A 14509-nucleotide genomic window follows, 5' to 3' on the forward strand; every position below is an offset into this window, starting at 1 on the left:
TTATTTTCTATGTTTTTATTCAAAACACCAGAACCAAATGCCCAGTATCCTTCCTGTACCCTCTCCCACTACCTATATATACACACGCACATACACGTGCTCGCTCCAAACCTTGAAGATGTCCAGATGACAAGCTGCAGTTGTTTCCTGATCTTTTCATTGATTTATTAATTTATTTTCAAGGAAAAGAAATAAAGCATCAGGATCAGCTGTTTTGAAACTGTACTTCTTTCTCTAAAATTATTCATATTGCACTACAGCTCCAAACACTGATGTCACAAGAAAAGCTGTGGCAAATGGCCATTGCCAGATTTTTCACGCTTTTGCCATGTCAGACATTTCTTACAGCAGAGGTTGCTGTCCTTTCAAGTGCAGAATATGCCATTTTTTGAATGGAAATTGAACCTCCTTTCTTTTAAGGGGAAGGAAATCTGGTAGAATGTCATACAGTAAGCAAGATGAGCCTTGGCTTCCCACCAGAGATTTGACTTACTCCTTTAGAAATCAGCATCGCTGTACTGTGACCTCATGATAAGCAGATCTGGAGAGAATTGCAGCTTGCAGTCAGCGCTCCCAGATCTGCCAGCCCCAAGCTGCTGCAGGAGGACCGCTCACTGCCAACGTCCCTGCTTTCATCTAGTATGAAATGGTGGCTGAAGAAATGCCTCACTCCTTCCAGGAGATAAAATGATTTCCCGTGTTGGTTTGGCTGCTCCAAATAAGCCGAGGTTCCTCCTGTCTCCCCTTTTGCCCTTTGTGGTGCCTGTCTGCAGGGTGCAGCAGGGAATCGGCCAGAAAAAGGTTGGGGAAGTTTGAAGGTGAGAGCATAAAGCTTGGTGTACCAGTAGTGCTTTCTCTTTGCTCGGGACAGGTACGGCTGCTTACACATAAATGGTTTTCTATGAGACATAACATTTTGTTTCCTATGCAGATGCTATTTAGCTGACTGGATGCTTGAAATCTTTTTTGCTTGTGGTTAAAGCACAAATGCTTGAGACAGTGGATCTTGGATTCAAAAGAAAAAATCAGAGTCTACATTTGGCATCCTTGTAGCTTGCACTTGCCTGATATGTCTGATCTGTTTGTTGGGGGATAAAAGCTTGTGGCCGTGTGTAATTGAGGGCATATTTTGGGTACGTGCAACACCATTTTAGAGCCTTTCTCTGCTCCCATCTCCCTCACCTGATCCACGTGCACTGCAGCTCTGTTCCTGGTGTGTGTGTAGGCGCAGAACATCACTAACAGACTCATTTTGCCCGCCTGAGGTGAAGTGCCATCCAATTCGTGTTTCTACTTTACGTCCTCTGTAGGAAGGACCAGAACGTGCTATCGCCAGTGAACTGCTGGAACCTCCTGTTAAACCAAGTGAAGCGGGAGAGCCGGGACCACACGACCCTGAGCGATATCTATCTCAACAACATCATCCCGCGCTTCGTCCAGGTCAGCGAGGATTCTGGGCGCCTCTTCAAGAAGGTAACCGATGGATTTTTTGCTTGGCCCTTCCAAAATGCAAAGTTTTAGATATTACTTCTGGCAGATGGCTTTATTGTTGTCTGTACCTAACGTGTTTTTTCCTCTTTGTGCACAACTGTGCTTGACTTATCTTTGATTAATTGTTTTCTGGTCCTCGTATTTTAGGTTTTTCCTGAAGGTGATCAATTGAGATTAGTCTAAATTCAGGCAATGTTTTTCCTCTTAGACTGCTCACAGTTTTGTGTGCACTTTGAGACTTTCTTTAAACAGAAATCTTCTAGGCTTTCAGCTCCGTGATCCATAACAACCTTCCAAGGACAAATTCATAAATTTATATCCAAAGTGGAGGAGAAACTACTGTTAAAAGAAAAATTAGGGAGAATTTCTACTATGCCAGACAATAAAATGATGTATTGTCCTTCTCTGGAAGAAGACGAAAATGCAACTGAGGTGTCTTTTGTTAGCATTTTCCCTTTTCTCTCCCCTTGATTTCCACCTGGAAAAAAAAAAAAAAAAAGACAGAAAGGTGGGACAGTGTGGGCGGGTGTTTTTCTATTAAGAGTCTGTTCTTCCAGTTGAGGAAACCTGATCTGGAAGCTTTGAAACTCCTATTAAACAGTAATGCCTGGTCTCTGTAGAGATTTGTCAATGGCTGTAACATCTGCTGGTTGACATGTTAAAGACATTGCGATTCAAACTTGGAAAGCCATCTCTCTTCCCCCACTGCCCACCCCCTTGCAATGTGTCATGATCTCGGAGAGTTATTTCTGCAGCCGTGCTGCTTGAGGAAAGGGCTTGCAAAATGACTCCGGCTTCCTAAGGAGCTGGTGTGGGACTCAGCCTAAATCACACGGCCTCTGAGAGCCGTGGGGGAGGAACGCTCCTGATTAAAATTTCCTGGGCTGCTTTCATGTGTGTCTGTCTGCCTTTGGTGGTTGGGCTCTGCCGCTGTTGCATTAAGAACTGGTCACACGAGTAGCGTGTGGGACTTCAAAACTCAGATCCTTTTAGGTGCAGCCTTGACAGTAATTGGAGGCCTCGTTGGCTTTTTTTTTCTCTGGGCTTTGACAGTCTTTTGAAATGTGTTGAGGAAAAAGCATTCAGATATTTTTAACGTCTCTGGGTTGCTTTGACTGATAAAGAGATTCTGTGTATTGCAGTCAGGTGAGACTGCTGGAGAAGGACCAATGCTGGGGACTGCACACGGCATTTCATGGCAAGATGCACTGGAGGGAGCCGCGTTGCATTGTGTGGTACCCGGAGGACAGCGTGTGTTTGCTCTTTCACGGCAGGTGTTTGTGTGTGTCAGCAAATGATTTATATAGCAGAATGGAAATAAGTGCAGTGCTGCGTTCCTTGTCATTGCTGTGCCTGCTTCTTCAGTTCTTAATGGATAGCAACAGAGTTTGAAGAGTACACTGAAATGTTGCATTCTTTTTATTTATTTTTTTTTCCTCCATTGCCCAAGTAGAGGAGGAACCTTCTCTTTTTCAAGTAACATCATACCAAGGCCTTTTTGACCTTTTAAAACTTTCTGGTAATTACATTACGGTTGATTAGATACTTACATGGGATTATTGAATGGCAGCTACTCTTCAATTCCACTAATCCTTCCAAAGGAGAAGTAATCTCTCCTCTGAATTTCAACAAGGGCTGTGTTTGAGCAAGGTGGCTCAGCAAAGGATGCAAATGGAAATGGAAATGGATACTGTTCCTGTTGGGCAGGAAACTTGCATCTTAATTTTCAGCCCATTGTATAAGCACAGTCTTACCTCGGTTTGTTTTATTTTGTGTTGGGCACTGGGACTCTTAACAGGAAGGGAAGAAAAAAAAGGAAAACCAAGAATAACCAGCTACTACCAACAACCCTTTGGTTTCTTCCTCAGAGACCAAATGGGAACTCCGTATGAATCTGTGCAAGCAGGAGGCAGGAGGCACTGGTTACTACATCCCAGCTGCTTGTCTGACACTATGCCAGGCACACCAGACTGGCTGAAGGCCAGGCCAGGCGCTAGGTTACTCTTCCACTTGTGCTGGGTGGTTAAAAACCAAAACTGGATCCTGCCTTATCTAGAGTCGTGTAGCTGAATGAGACAGCAGCTGAGAAATAGAGAACGTTGGCACATGTTTTGGACCTTGAACCTTAGGCTAGAAACCAAGCTAGCCTGGATGAAAGGTGTAATCCTATTGATGAGAAACTCTAGAAGAACGTTTCCTTCCTGCTCCCCTTAGCATCTCCCATCCTGTCTTAAGCAAGCGAGCTCTGCATAGCGGGGCTGAATCAGAGCAATGCTGCGCGTCGGCAAATTGAGGCCGCTTCAACAGCCCTAGCGAGCCCGGCTGCACCAGTGAAATAAGCAGCTGGCTCTGTTACTTCAAGGCCTGAGTCTCCTGCCCCTGACGTGCCGTGCTGTTGTTTCAGCAGTTCTCTGCGCTGCCTCCTGTCTGGTCCAACGCACACGGTAGGTACGGGCAGCCTGCCGGAGCAGGAGCCGTACGTGCGGTGCTTTTAGGGCATCCAGGGCTGGCTCAACCCAAGAGCTGTGCTTTTGCTGTTTCCTGATGGAAATTGCAGCTGGTGGGACAGCGCTGCCAGCCTTGGTGCCTAGCTGGGAGCTCTCTGTGCTTGGCTCAGGTACCAGAATCTGTGCTAAAAACAAGGGCAGTTTATCGTTAAAGGGTAATAGGAAATTTTGGCACCACTTCTCTAAATGCCGTGTGCTCCTGTAAGAGTAATTAGAGCCCTCCCTATTTTCATTAAAGGACTCATTTCTGCCCCATTCTCGTGTCGAGAAAGACTTTCAGAGCTAGGAGCAGGTTACAACTGCCCGTGCTTGCAGCCAGCTCTGTGTCCTGAACCCTCTCCAGCTGGACCAAAGGGTTTTCCTGCTGGCAAAGCTGGTTGTGAAGTACAGCCCGATTTCCTACTATTGCTGGTGAAAGACCTTTGTTGTTAATTCTGCTGCGTATGCCATGCTGATAGTAAACCTGCAAATTTTATTTTATGTAAGAAACATAACGCAAACCTTATTTTTATAACCTTGTGTGAAAAATTGCCCAGCTAGGTCTGGAAATGCTCTGATTTAATGCCTGTTATTTGGAAGTCTGGGGAAGATTATTTTTTACGTTTGTTTGGAAAATACTTTTTTAAAGTTATTCAGGTATCAGACTGCCTTCAGGTGGGTACAGTAACTTATACTGAGGAACTACGCACCGGCTGGGTTGTAAATAATCCCGTGAAATACAGAAAATACGGTGATACAGAGATCCTCCTTTGCTGAGGGTGCTGGAAATAAAGTCCTGAAGCATGAGATCTTTTTCTTGAGCCGTTTGTGATTTAAGGCTTTCCAAAATCAGTGCTTTGTATCCTGCTGGGATTAAACAGGTGAGTGAGGAGGGACAGGCAGGGTAAATGGACATGCTCGAGATCCCTTCGGTTGCCAGACTCGAGCTGCTGTGTTGTGCACTGTTGGAAGTGGTGAGCTTTTTCAAGAGGGAGATCTAAGTATAGCACGCAGCCCTAATCCAGCCTTGAAGGCTACGGAGGGCCTGGATGGGCGTGATAAGGATCACACTGGAGGGAAAAGCATCCTCGTGGGGGACGCAGGGTGGGAGCTGCCCGTGTCACCGCTGGAGCAGCGCCGAGCCCCCGGTGGGAAATCCAGGGCTGCCTTTGGGAGCTGTGTATGAGACAGCATCTGCAGTGTTAGAGCTGTGGGATTTCGTCCCTTCCAGCAGCTGTGGTGGAAGATCTGATCGTCAGGCTGGGACAGATTCCCACATGCTGCGCTGCTGGACGCCCCTGAGAAATGGAGGTGCTGCACGAGGACGCAGCCGTGCCAGGACAGCTTCTGGGAATGGGCGACCTGCTGCAGCCCCGGGGCCGTGCCTGCATCACCGTCGGGTTTTCAGGCTGCTCCTGTCTGCCGTGCTTGGGCTCGCCGTGCCATAGGAGAGCCGCGTGGTCCGGCGCTGTCAGTTTTTCTGTCCGTGCCTTGTGATGAGGAGATCCCTCTGCAGGGCTGCGTCACAACGTGAAAGGGCTTATTTGTTTTGAGTGTTGGCTGGAGGTTTGCCAGCCACTTCAAAGCTATCTCTGCTGATAAGAGAAGCCGTGCGTGCTGCCAAAGGCAGCTCTGAAGTGGTGGTGGATGTACCGTGCATGGTGGTCACCATTCCTCCAACCTGCTGAAGTCGTAGGTCTCCTTCCAATGCTGTTCTCCTTCCACGAACTTCGTGCTTATTTTTTTTTATTGAGGAAACACTTTTGTGTTGCACTGCAGGACGTTGTTGCTGCAGGGCTCGCTGGCTGTAGCAGCCGTGCAGATGAGTCCCGTTGGCACCAGCAGGAACCTGACGCTTGGCTTGGGCGGCGCTGCTGGCAGAGCGGCGAGGTCGGAGCAGCCTGCATTGGGACAAAGGAAAAGGAAGAGAAATGGAGAAATAAACAACCAGTCTCTTGTGCAAACACAACCAGGGGGAACTGGTGCAAATGCCTCAGCAACAAACTGCTAGGCTTTGGGAAGGGGATGAGGATCTTTTCTTCGTCCAGCATTAAGGATTTGGGGTTCGCACAAGGCTGGAGTTAAGGCGCTGGGGGCGCAGCCCAGCTTCGCAGTCCCACTCACCTCTCCTCCTGGCAGCCTGCAGCGCTTTGATGTCAGCTCCCTGCGCACGCTGCTTTTGATTCCTCGATCTGCTTTTGTAGGGAGCGCTCCTTTGATTTCTTTCTGCTTACCTGTCTTAAGCACGGCCCTTTTATTTATATATTTATATAAATCTGTTCAACATTTTCTTCCGTTTGAGCTGATTCCCCTTTTGATTTCTCCCTTTTCACTCCACGCTTCCTGTCGCCCCATTTTTTTTGTTTTACGTGACCCTTGACTTCTCTGCGCGGTGCAGCCTTTCTCCAACCTCCTCAGTGTCCATGTTCCTGGCTGTGCCACGAACCTTCCACGCTGTGTTGGTGCTCCTGCACTGAAAGCATTTGTCTCCTGATCTATTTTTAACTTCGGGCTGCCTCCAGCAGCGCTCACTGGGAGGCTCGCTGGGGATGCTCACAGCAGTGACACCATCAGATGCATCCTTCGTGCACCTTGGTGCAGCAAGAAGGGCTGCGTGCCCTGCAGACAGGTCGTGCTTTGGCAGCAGAGCATTGGCGTACACTGGTTCGAGATCCTGAATTGTATTTGTGGGGAGAAAGCCCTGTAAGAAGGAACGAAGAAAGCAAAATGGCTATTTTAAATTTGCTCCTTCATTAATACCTTCCATTGTGGAAAAAATCAGTTTATCTGTAGTGCACCGCGCAGTGTTTGATGTGAAATGAGAAATCTGCAATGAGTTCGTTAAAAGCCTGGCAGTAATCAAGGAAAAAGAATTAGTAATTCTCTTAAGGGGTCCTCGCTTAAGATGACCTACTTTACAGCTGCAGTATATCTCGTTTGCCACATTTGTACCAGAATATGAAAAATTTTAAAGTATACCACACATGGAAAAGCTAAGCTTAAAAAAATGCACTGGTCATAATGCTGGGCATCTGTGAACATATTTTTCTAAGCCAGTGTAAACAGGTAAATACACAAATGCCATAAATAAAACATCACTGAGGAGTACAATTATTATTTGCTCTGAGGGGAAGCAAGTGCAATTTCATGCATCTATCAGTAGCAAGGATAATCTAGTTTTGTGCCTCCCCCAAAAAATGAGGGCAATGTTATCATGTGAATCCTCACCGGGATCAGGTATAGCGGTGAATGTTTTCTGATAAGGAAATAGAAACGTTGAGTTCTTACCTTTTTTTCCGAAAGCCAAAGGACACAAAAGCCTGTTGTGAGACGATGCTCTCCGATTTCTCGTCGGTGAAATTAAATCTCCGCTTCCCTACCTGCGTATTTTTAGAGCAAATGGCACGGGGATAAGAGCTGGAGCGAGACCGCGTAGTGCTGGTGCCCGAGCAGCCTGCGCTGTGCCAGGGCGATGCAAGGTGGCATCAGAGCCTCTTGCCCGGCACGACGGGCAGGATACGGGAGGTGCAGCTGGAGTAATTTCCCTACCTAGGTTGCAGGCTGAAAATATCACTTCTGCGTATAGGCCGGGTAAGGAATATGCTGCGTTCGGCGCTCTGTAATAGTGTGAAAGCTGTGTGTTGGTACTGCGTTTTGTTGCCAATTTACTCTGCACTGTGCTGTGTCCTGGTACAACAGCACGCCCGTCCCTGTGTTGCCCCAGTCTGAATTCAGGTCAGCCAGGAGCAAGGGACCAGCTCCTGTTAAACTCTGGGCCACCCCCCCAGTGACCCCTCTGGTCAGTCTGTCCTAGAGATGCTCCACGGCGTTTTGCGAGAGGGTGCAGAGAGCTGCTGGCGGAGCGATAACGCCCTGAGCAGCGTTGCAGGACATTGCACCTGGTGTCTGACAGGGCTTCGTCGCTCGCCGCTAGGTCTGGCCACCTTGGAAGCCCATTTCATGTATGGCCTGTTCAATGAGTGAGAATATAGCTGGCTTCACAGCCAAAATGAATGCTCCCAGCCATAAAATTGCATGGTTTGGAGCTGAGAGCCTGAAGCACAAAATTCAATAACATCGGCTTAGAATACCAAAAAAAAGGGAGAAAAAAGGGCTGGGGGCTGGTTGGAAGCAAGTGTTTAAGCCCAGAGTACGGGAGGCAGCAGGGCGACAGGGTTTGCTGTAGGAAGGGCTTTTTCCCAGTACAATATTGTGCTGTGTGGAGAAAATTCCTTATTACTGACATAGTGGTGAAACAAATCACTAGCGAAATGGTGGAGAAAACTAGATAATGCAACTGTAATTTAAATGCGACTGACCAGTGCATAATGGATCATTAAGCTAGAAACTGATGATCTGCTGCCCAAAATATGCGTGTGTACTGAATCACATAGATCTCATTTTCCAAGCTTTTCTTTAAATTCTGGAGTGTTTGCCGCTTTAGGAGAAGTCTTTACACAACTCCTGTTCGGTAGGGCTGTGTGAGTCATGGCTGAGCACTTTCTCCCTAAAAGCTGTGGGAGAAACTTGGATAAAACTCGCGGTGGCTGCGCGCAGGTTACGAGCTTCACCAAGGGGATGCCCTTGTGAAAGAAGTGTGACGTCCGTAACAAATGGACCGGGCTGGTGGTGATGGAGTGCTTCTGTACAGGGCAACTGCTCGATCGTTTAGATGAGCACACGAAGGTGATAAATCATATTTGTTACTGCATGTGAATGAATTCAAGGCAGGCCTATGTAAAAAGAAAAAAAAAAGTACATTTTTGAGATTGTACCTGTAAAGAATTGTAAGCTTTTAGTAGCAAATTTTATTTAAGTGCTACATGCATGATCTTGGAAAATTGTACCTGGCAAGCCTCCTCTTTCACAAACTTTGTAAGGAGATGTTAACTAACATGTAATAAATGTGCTGTGCTGTAATGGCAATCTAGACAGGAACAGAAAGGATCCCATGTTTCTGCAAATTCCATCGCTGGTCTCAGCAAGAACTCAATCCGCTTGCCTCCCTACTCCCACTGTTAATTTAAAAAACATTAGAGCATTTAATGCTAGTTTTCTACCAATGTAAATTTAATTAATCCTTTTTAAGAGATGTGGAGAAATGGCCTTGTTAGAGAACGGCTCTGAGACTCACCAGGCTTGGGTTAGTTTCAGCCCCATCAGACTGACGTAATTTCGGGCAGTTTTAGATAAAATCTCACCGCCGTGTTTTGTGTGTTCACCCCCACCAGCTGTGGAGCCCTTCCTTGCTGCTCTTGGGTCTCCAAGGAAAGCTCCTTGGGATCTTTGGGGTTTGTTTTGAGGCCGCCCCATCCTTCTGTCCGACTTGGAGCTCAGTTGGCAAGGCCTGAGGCCTGGGGCATAAAATACTGACAGCATTCCTGTGCTCCCTTATTTATTATCCCCCCCGAATATTTTGAAGCTGAAGTCGCTAATGTTGGGTGGAATGCGGAACAGCCAGGCGAGTGCTGCCGTAGATCCCAAAAACATCTTGATTAAATTAGAGGGGAGGTGGAGGGGAGGAGGGATGGACAAAGAGGCTGTTGAGAGGCTGGCACGGCGCTGGGAAGCTGCGTTCGGCTCGGGGTGGCAGCAGCCCACGGCTCGGCACTCGGGGCACACGCAGCCCTGACAAAAGAGCGTGTGTGCACACGTGCAGGCGTGTTTAGGGCAAATTCTGCTTTTGGGGGAGCTGAGCAAAAGGCTTGAGAACAGGCAGCTTGCAAGAAAAATCCCAGTGTTGGGAGGTAGCGCTGCTGGGCAGCGGTTGCTGCTGTCACCTTGCTGAAATAACTCAGGTTCTCTTGGGTGCTGCTGGTGATTTCCCTGATTTGGGCACAAAAGGAGGCCTGTGTGTTGCCTTCCTCATCGCCTGCCCCTGCAGTTTTGTGGGGACGCCCCCTCCCTACACGTTTATTATTGGAGCCGACCAGATGAGCCTTGGGTTGCTCAAGCCCTTCCGCAGGGCTTTTAAGGAGGGTACAGATACGTTGCAGGGACAGCCAGGCATAGATAATAACAGAATTCATCAGGTTTTCTTTTGCTCTCGTTTATTGCTTTTCCCTAGAAGACTGGTTACAAAATTAATCATTCTAATCTCTCTGCCTTTGAGAAACGTGCTATAGGAATTGATGCACGGAGGGAGATGTTTGCAACTGCCAGGCTACAAACATCTTTTTTTTTTTTTTCCCTAATGTCTAAGGCATTTCTTTTGGCTTTCCCAATCTAACAGCACTGCATCCTCCAGTAGGTTCGTATTTACCAGCCTCTGCCTGCTCGACTTTCCTTCTAAACCTTTTTTGGTGAAATCTGTACTGGGGAGCAACATGAAATTAACAGTGTTGATTGCTTGGCTCTTATTTTCGTGACACCTGTGATTTGTCTTAGGTTCATCCTAATCCTAAGTTTTTTCCAGTCCTGGAATCTGGCAGTTTCCTTTTTGAGATCTCATTCAGAAACACAAAGAATTTCATGTTCTGACAGTTTGGCACTTGCACATCTTCCTTTCCTCCTCAACCTGGATATGCATTAAAATATTCATTTTAATCTATCTCACATAATTGATGCTTCAGCAGTTTGTATGATGAATGAGCAATTTTATGGAAGAAATAAGCAAAATGGGCTGAAAAGAGCTGGGTGAAAGGAAGATGATTGGTCCGGTCCAGGCAGCTTGAGCAGCGCCGTGAAACAGATTGCTGAAAAGCTCCTTCTGTGTGCACAGCTCAGCGCTCGGGGCACTTCAAACAGACCTCGCCAGTCACTTCCATTCATCATCCAGCGCTGAGAAAAAGGCAGTCACAAAATCTCTGCGACCCAGATCGCTGTAATGATGAGCAGCAACTTGAGCAGTTTTCTGCTCTCAGTGGTGGAAGCAGCGTAGGAGTGGTTACTGCGGTGTCTGCTGGGATTGGGAAGACTGGGAGTGATCCACTTTCCTTTTTTCTTTTTTTCTTTTTTCCCTCTTTTGTAAATTAGAGACTCAGAAGGAGGATGCTCCCCTTTGCCAGAGCTTGTATCAGACTCCTGTTTTTCCAGTAGGCCATCTGGCCGCCTGGGGAGCAGGTTTAATGTGTGAGGCTGGAGCACAGGAAGATGCAAAGCACGCGAGCTCCTGGCCGGGATACTCCTGCTTCTGCATCTCGCCCTCGCTGCTGGAGCCCCGTGGGGACTGGAGCAAAGTGCCTGCAATCTCAGAAACCTCCCTGCAGTGCTGAGCTGGGAGGCATTCAGACAAGGATCGTTTAATTTTTTAATTATATAATCTTTCTCCTTTTGCTTTTTAATTTATCATCGAGGCATGTGGAAAAAAAATAATGGTATCTCGACGTCTTAGCCAGAAATACTGGTTAAGTGTGGGTTTGCCTGTTTGCGCTGCCTTTTTTATCTTTTTCTTTTCCTGTGTTTGTAGGCATAAATAATCTGGAACCTATCAAATTTGCTTAACTCGGTAGCTATTATGTACGCCTAACCTGCAGAGCGTGAGGGCTCAATCAGGCAGGTATCGCGTTAGGAGGCAGCGATAACCGGGGGAAGTTATTCTTGCTGCACGTAGCAGGAGATGCACTTGGGCTTTTCTAATCAGTGGGAAAACGGGGATAAAATACTAGAGCCAGTGTTTGAGCCTACCTGTTGGTTTGTTTCTTTGTGAATAGCAGCATTGGGATGAAAAGACAGCCATCTGTTCTCTTCCCTGCTTTCTCCAGTTACTGATCTGGATGTCTTCCGTAATAAACCCTCGGAACAGGGGGAATTCAGTGTGCTTTATCTCCGTCCTGCACCTCGGAATCATTATAAATATTAAATTACGGACAGGGGGTTGAAAATGTTAAAGATTGCACTGCTCAGACTGCGTTTCTGAGGTGTCTGTCATGAAACACTATCACCTGCTGCGGTTTTTGCTGGTAAAACGTTTTGTAGGAGCAAAGCTGTCGAAGTGGGCAGGCTCCTGCAGCCCACACAGGGCCATGGTACGTGGATGTCACTTGCAGGTGGGCCTGTCCTTGTCCTTCCCCTCCTTTCCCTCAGGGTACTGTGTGCCTTTGGATTTCTGTTTGGTTTTGACAAGGTGCCGTGTACAGCTGTGTCGGGATGCTCTGAATTTTTCCTTGTGGACGTTACAAAGCCTTACGGACAGACTGCAGCCCAGGAACTCTTCCCCAGCAGTACCTGGAGCCGTTCAGGTTCTTGTTCCCCTCTGCCAAACTGAGAGAAGCGTTTTGTCCGGCGGCTGGCAAGGAACTGAAGGAGTTATCCCCCCATAGAGGCCCGTGCCATGCTTCAAGTACCAAATAATTGCCTGCTATCCTTAAAGGCTTTTTTGAGGGAGCTTCATATTGCATTTACATTTGTTGCCCAATGCTTTACAAGCAACAGCTACGAGCTGTTGATGGTTGGTCTCTCTCTTCCCCCCCCTTCCTTCTTTCACCTTAGAGGATGCATTGTACCCCCCTGAATCCCAGAGCCCTGGTGTTTTTGCACAACCTGGCCACGTTGGCTGCTCGCTACAAGGCGGCGATTGTTGCCCAGCTCGGTGTCGGCTTGGCTTTGGGTTTGCCTGGAATTTCAAAGTGATTGTCAAACCCGGTATGTGCACTGTGGAACGGGGTTAAAGCAGTAAGTTAAAATCATTTCAGCAGCGTGTTAGAATAAACAGGATAATGGTTGGGCCATCTCTTCTTGGACTCCTCAACAGCAGGGAAAGGAAACATCTGTCTGGGTCTAACTGTAGCTTCATTGGCTTTAATCTCTTTCAATAACTGGAGGCTAAGAGGTGTAAATCGTATTAGAAATACAGAGATTTTTCTTGATCATTGATGCTCCTGCTGCAGAAGAGGATTTGGAGAGGTCTGTGGGGGAGCAGCGTGTGCAGGGCAGCGCTGCATAGCAGGGCTGGAGCGCGGCGCTCGCCTCTCGGTGCCCTGCAAGGTGTGGCATTGCTCAGTGTGCCTTTTGATGTGCCTCCATTTCTCAGATTTTCTCATGGAAGCTCTTTAGAATGCGAATAGAAACAGTTTTAGTGTGAATCCTGTCTGTGATGAAGAGATGAATAGTGCCACTGAACTCACAAGGAAGCTGCTTCACCCTTCTTTGCATGCAGCCTCTTCAAAGAGGGCTTTGCATACGGAGGTGCCATCCTCCAGTAATTAGGGATGTGACTCTTCGGGCATTTCAGTTGTTTATTAGAAAACCAGAAGCTTATCTGTTCCTTGTTTGTGGGTTTAGCTGAAGCCAAACATTTGCCAGCGCCAGCTCTCCATCCACTTGTGTCCAGCTGCGATGCGGAGATGTTGACTGCTCACTACCTAGCTGGGAGTTTAAATAAATATATTTTTAAAATCTGACACTTGGTTGCAAGCTAGTTCAAGCGTCAGCCAGCTTTGACAGCCAGTCATGTCCCTCTGCGTTTTTTTGTTTTAATTCTAACGTTTTAGTGAAGGAGACAAGTTTGAATCATACAGCCTGAGGTTTAACTGCACATCTCACTAATGCGAGTGTCCCCTGGGACGGAGTCATTTATATTGATAGGGTTAAATTGTTTTGTATTGCAGTCCTTGTCATTTAAAACAACTAAATACGTATTAACACTGCGCTCAGATACAGGCTGGGGGCTGGGAGCTGGAGGACACTGCAACAAGGTCTCCCTCCTGGATGCATCCCTAAATATTTTGCCAGCCCCCGCCTGAGAAGCCCCATTTTGTTCTGTGCTGGGTTGGCACTGCCAGCTCGTGATGGACGCGTGGTTGAGGGGCAAGGGGTAAGGAGTGGAGGGGCAGCAGGGCCATGAGCCAGATGCAAGGTCATTGGAAAGCAGCAGTGCTGCAGATGTGGCTGGCTGGCTTGTCCTTGCAGCCCGCAGAGCCTGGCTTTGTCAAGGAATCTCCTTATGCCAGCAAAATTGTATTGCCTCTTTTGTGATGGTAAGTGAAGGGTGTTCGTTCCTGATGGCTTTCTTACTCTGCATTTCTTCACCTTGCATATTCTAGCACATACCAAGCTGTCCTACATTCAGTATTACTCAATCCTGCTAAGATCAGAAAATCTAGGTGTTTCTAGTCCTGGTGACAAAAATCTCACGTTCTTTGGAAATTTCTTCGCCTCCACACTGGAAGGCTTTCCTGGCTGCACACATACAACATTTCAATTTATTAATATTGTTCGTGCAATTTGGCCGTAAGTGGCTCTGGGCAGAGCAGTTAGTGGATTTGCTAGCATAAATAGTGGTGTTTAATTGAGCCTAGATTATTTGTGGATGCAGAGCATGTTCACTTCCTCTGCCTTTTTGCCATCTTCCCCAATTAACTTTCATTTCTCTGTTTTTGTTGCAGAGTAAGGAAGTGGGATTGCAGCTCCAGGAAGACTTGATGAAGGTCCTGAATGAACTCTACACGGTAAATCAAACTGACTTCTTGGCATCGTTTCAGACAGAAGGAAGAAGTGTTTGACTTCTCCCAGCCTGCTGTTACAGCACAGACTAAGCGTCAAGACTGATAAATGCCTGCAGCCTTTGCGATTTGAGGCAGCCTGTGTACACC

General features: G+C 47.3%; 1 protein-coding gene across 5 annotated transcripts in view; it reads left to right on the top strand.

Annotated features, from left to right (window-relative positions):
* SRGAP2 (SLIT-ROBO Rho GTPase activating protein 2) overlaps positions 1–14509 on the top strand; it is a 102043-nt gene that overhangs the window by 41553 nt on the left and 45981 nt on the right. For all 5 annotated transcript variants that reach the window (XM_084497557.1, XM_084497558.1, XM_084497560.1 and 2 more), the window contains exons 4-5: positions 1311–1473; positions 14303–14365. In XM_084497557.1, the coding sequence (XP_084353683.1) occupies positions 1311–1473; positions 14303–14365 (226 nt within the window). The remainder of the gene's footprint in view (positions 1–1310; positions 1474–14302; positions 14366–14509) is intronic.

Source organism: Aythya ferina, assembly GCF_964211825.1.
Source record: "Aythya ferina genome assembly, chromosome: 25".
Lineage (NCBI taxonomy): Eukaryota > Metazoa > Chordata > Aves > Anseriformes > Anatidae > Aythya > Aythya ferina.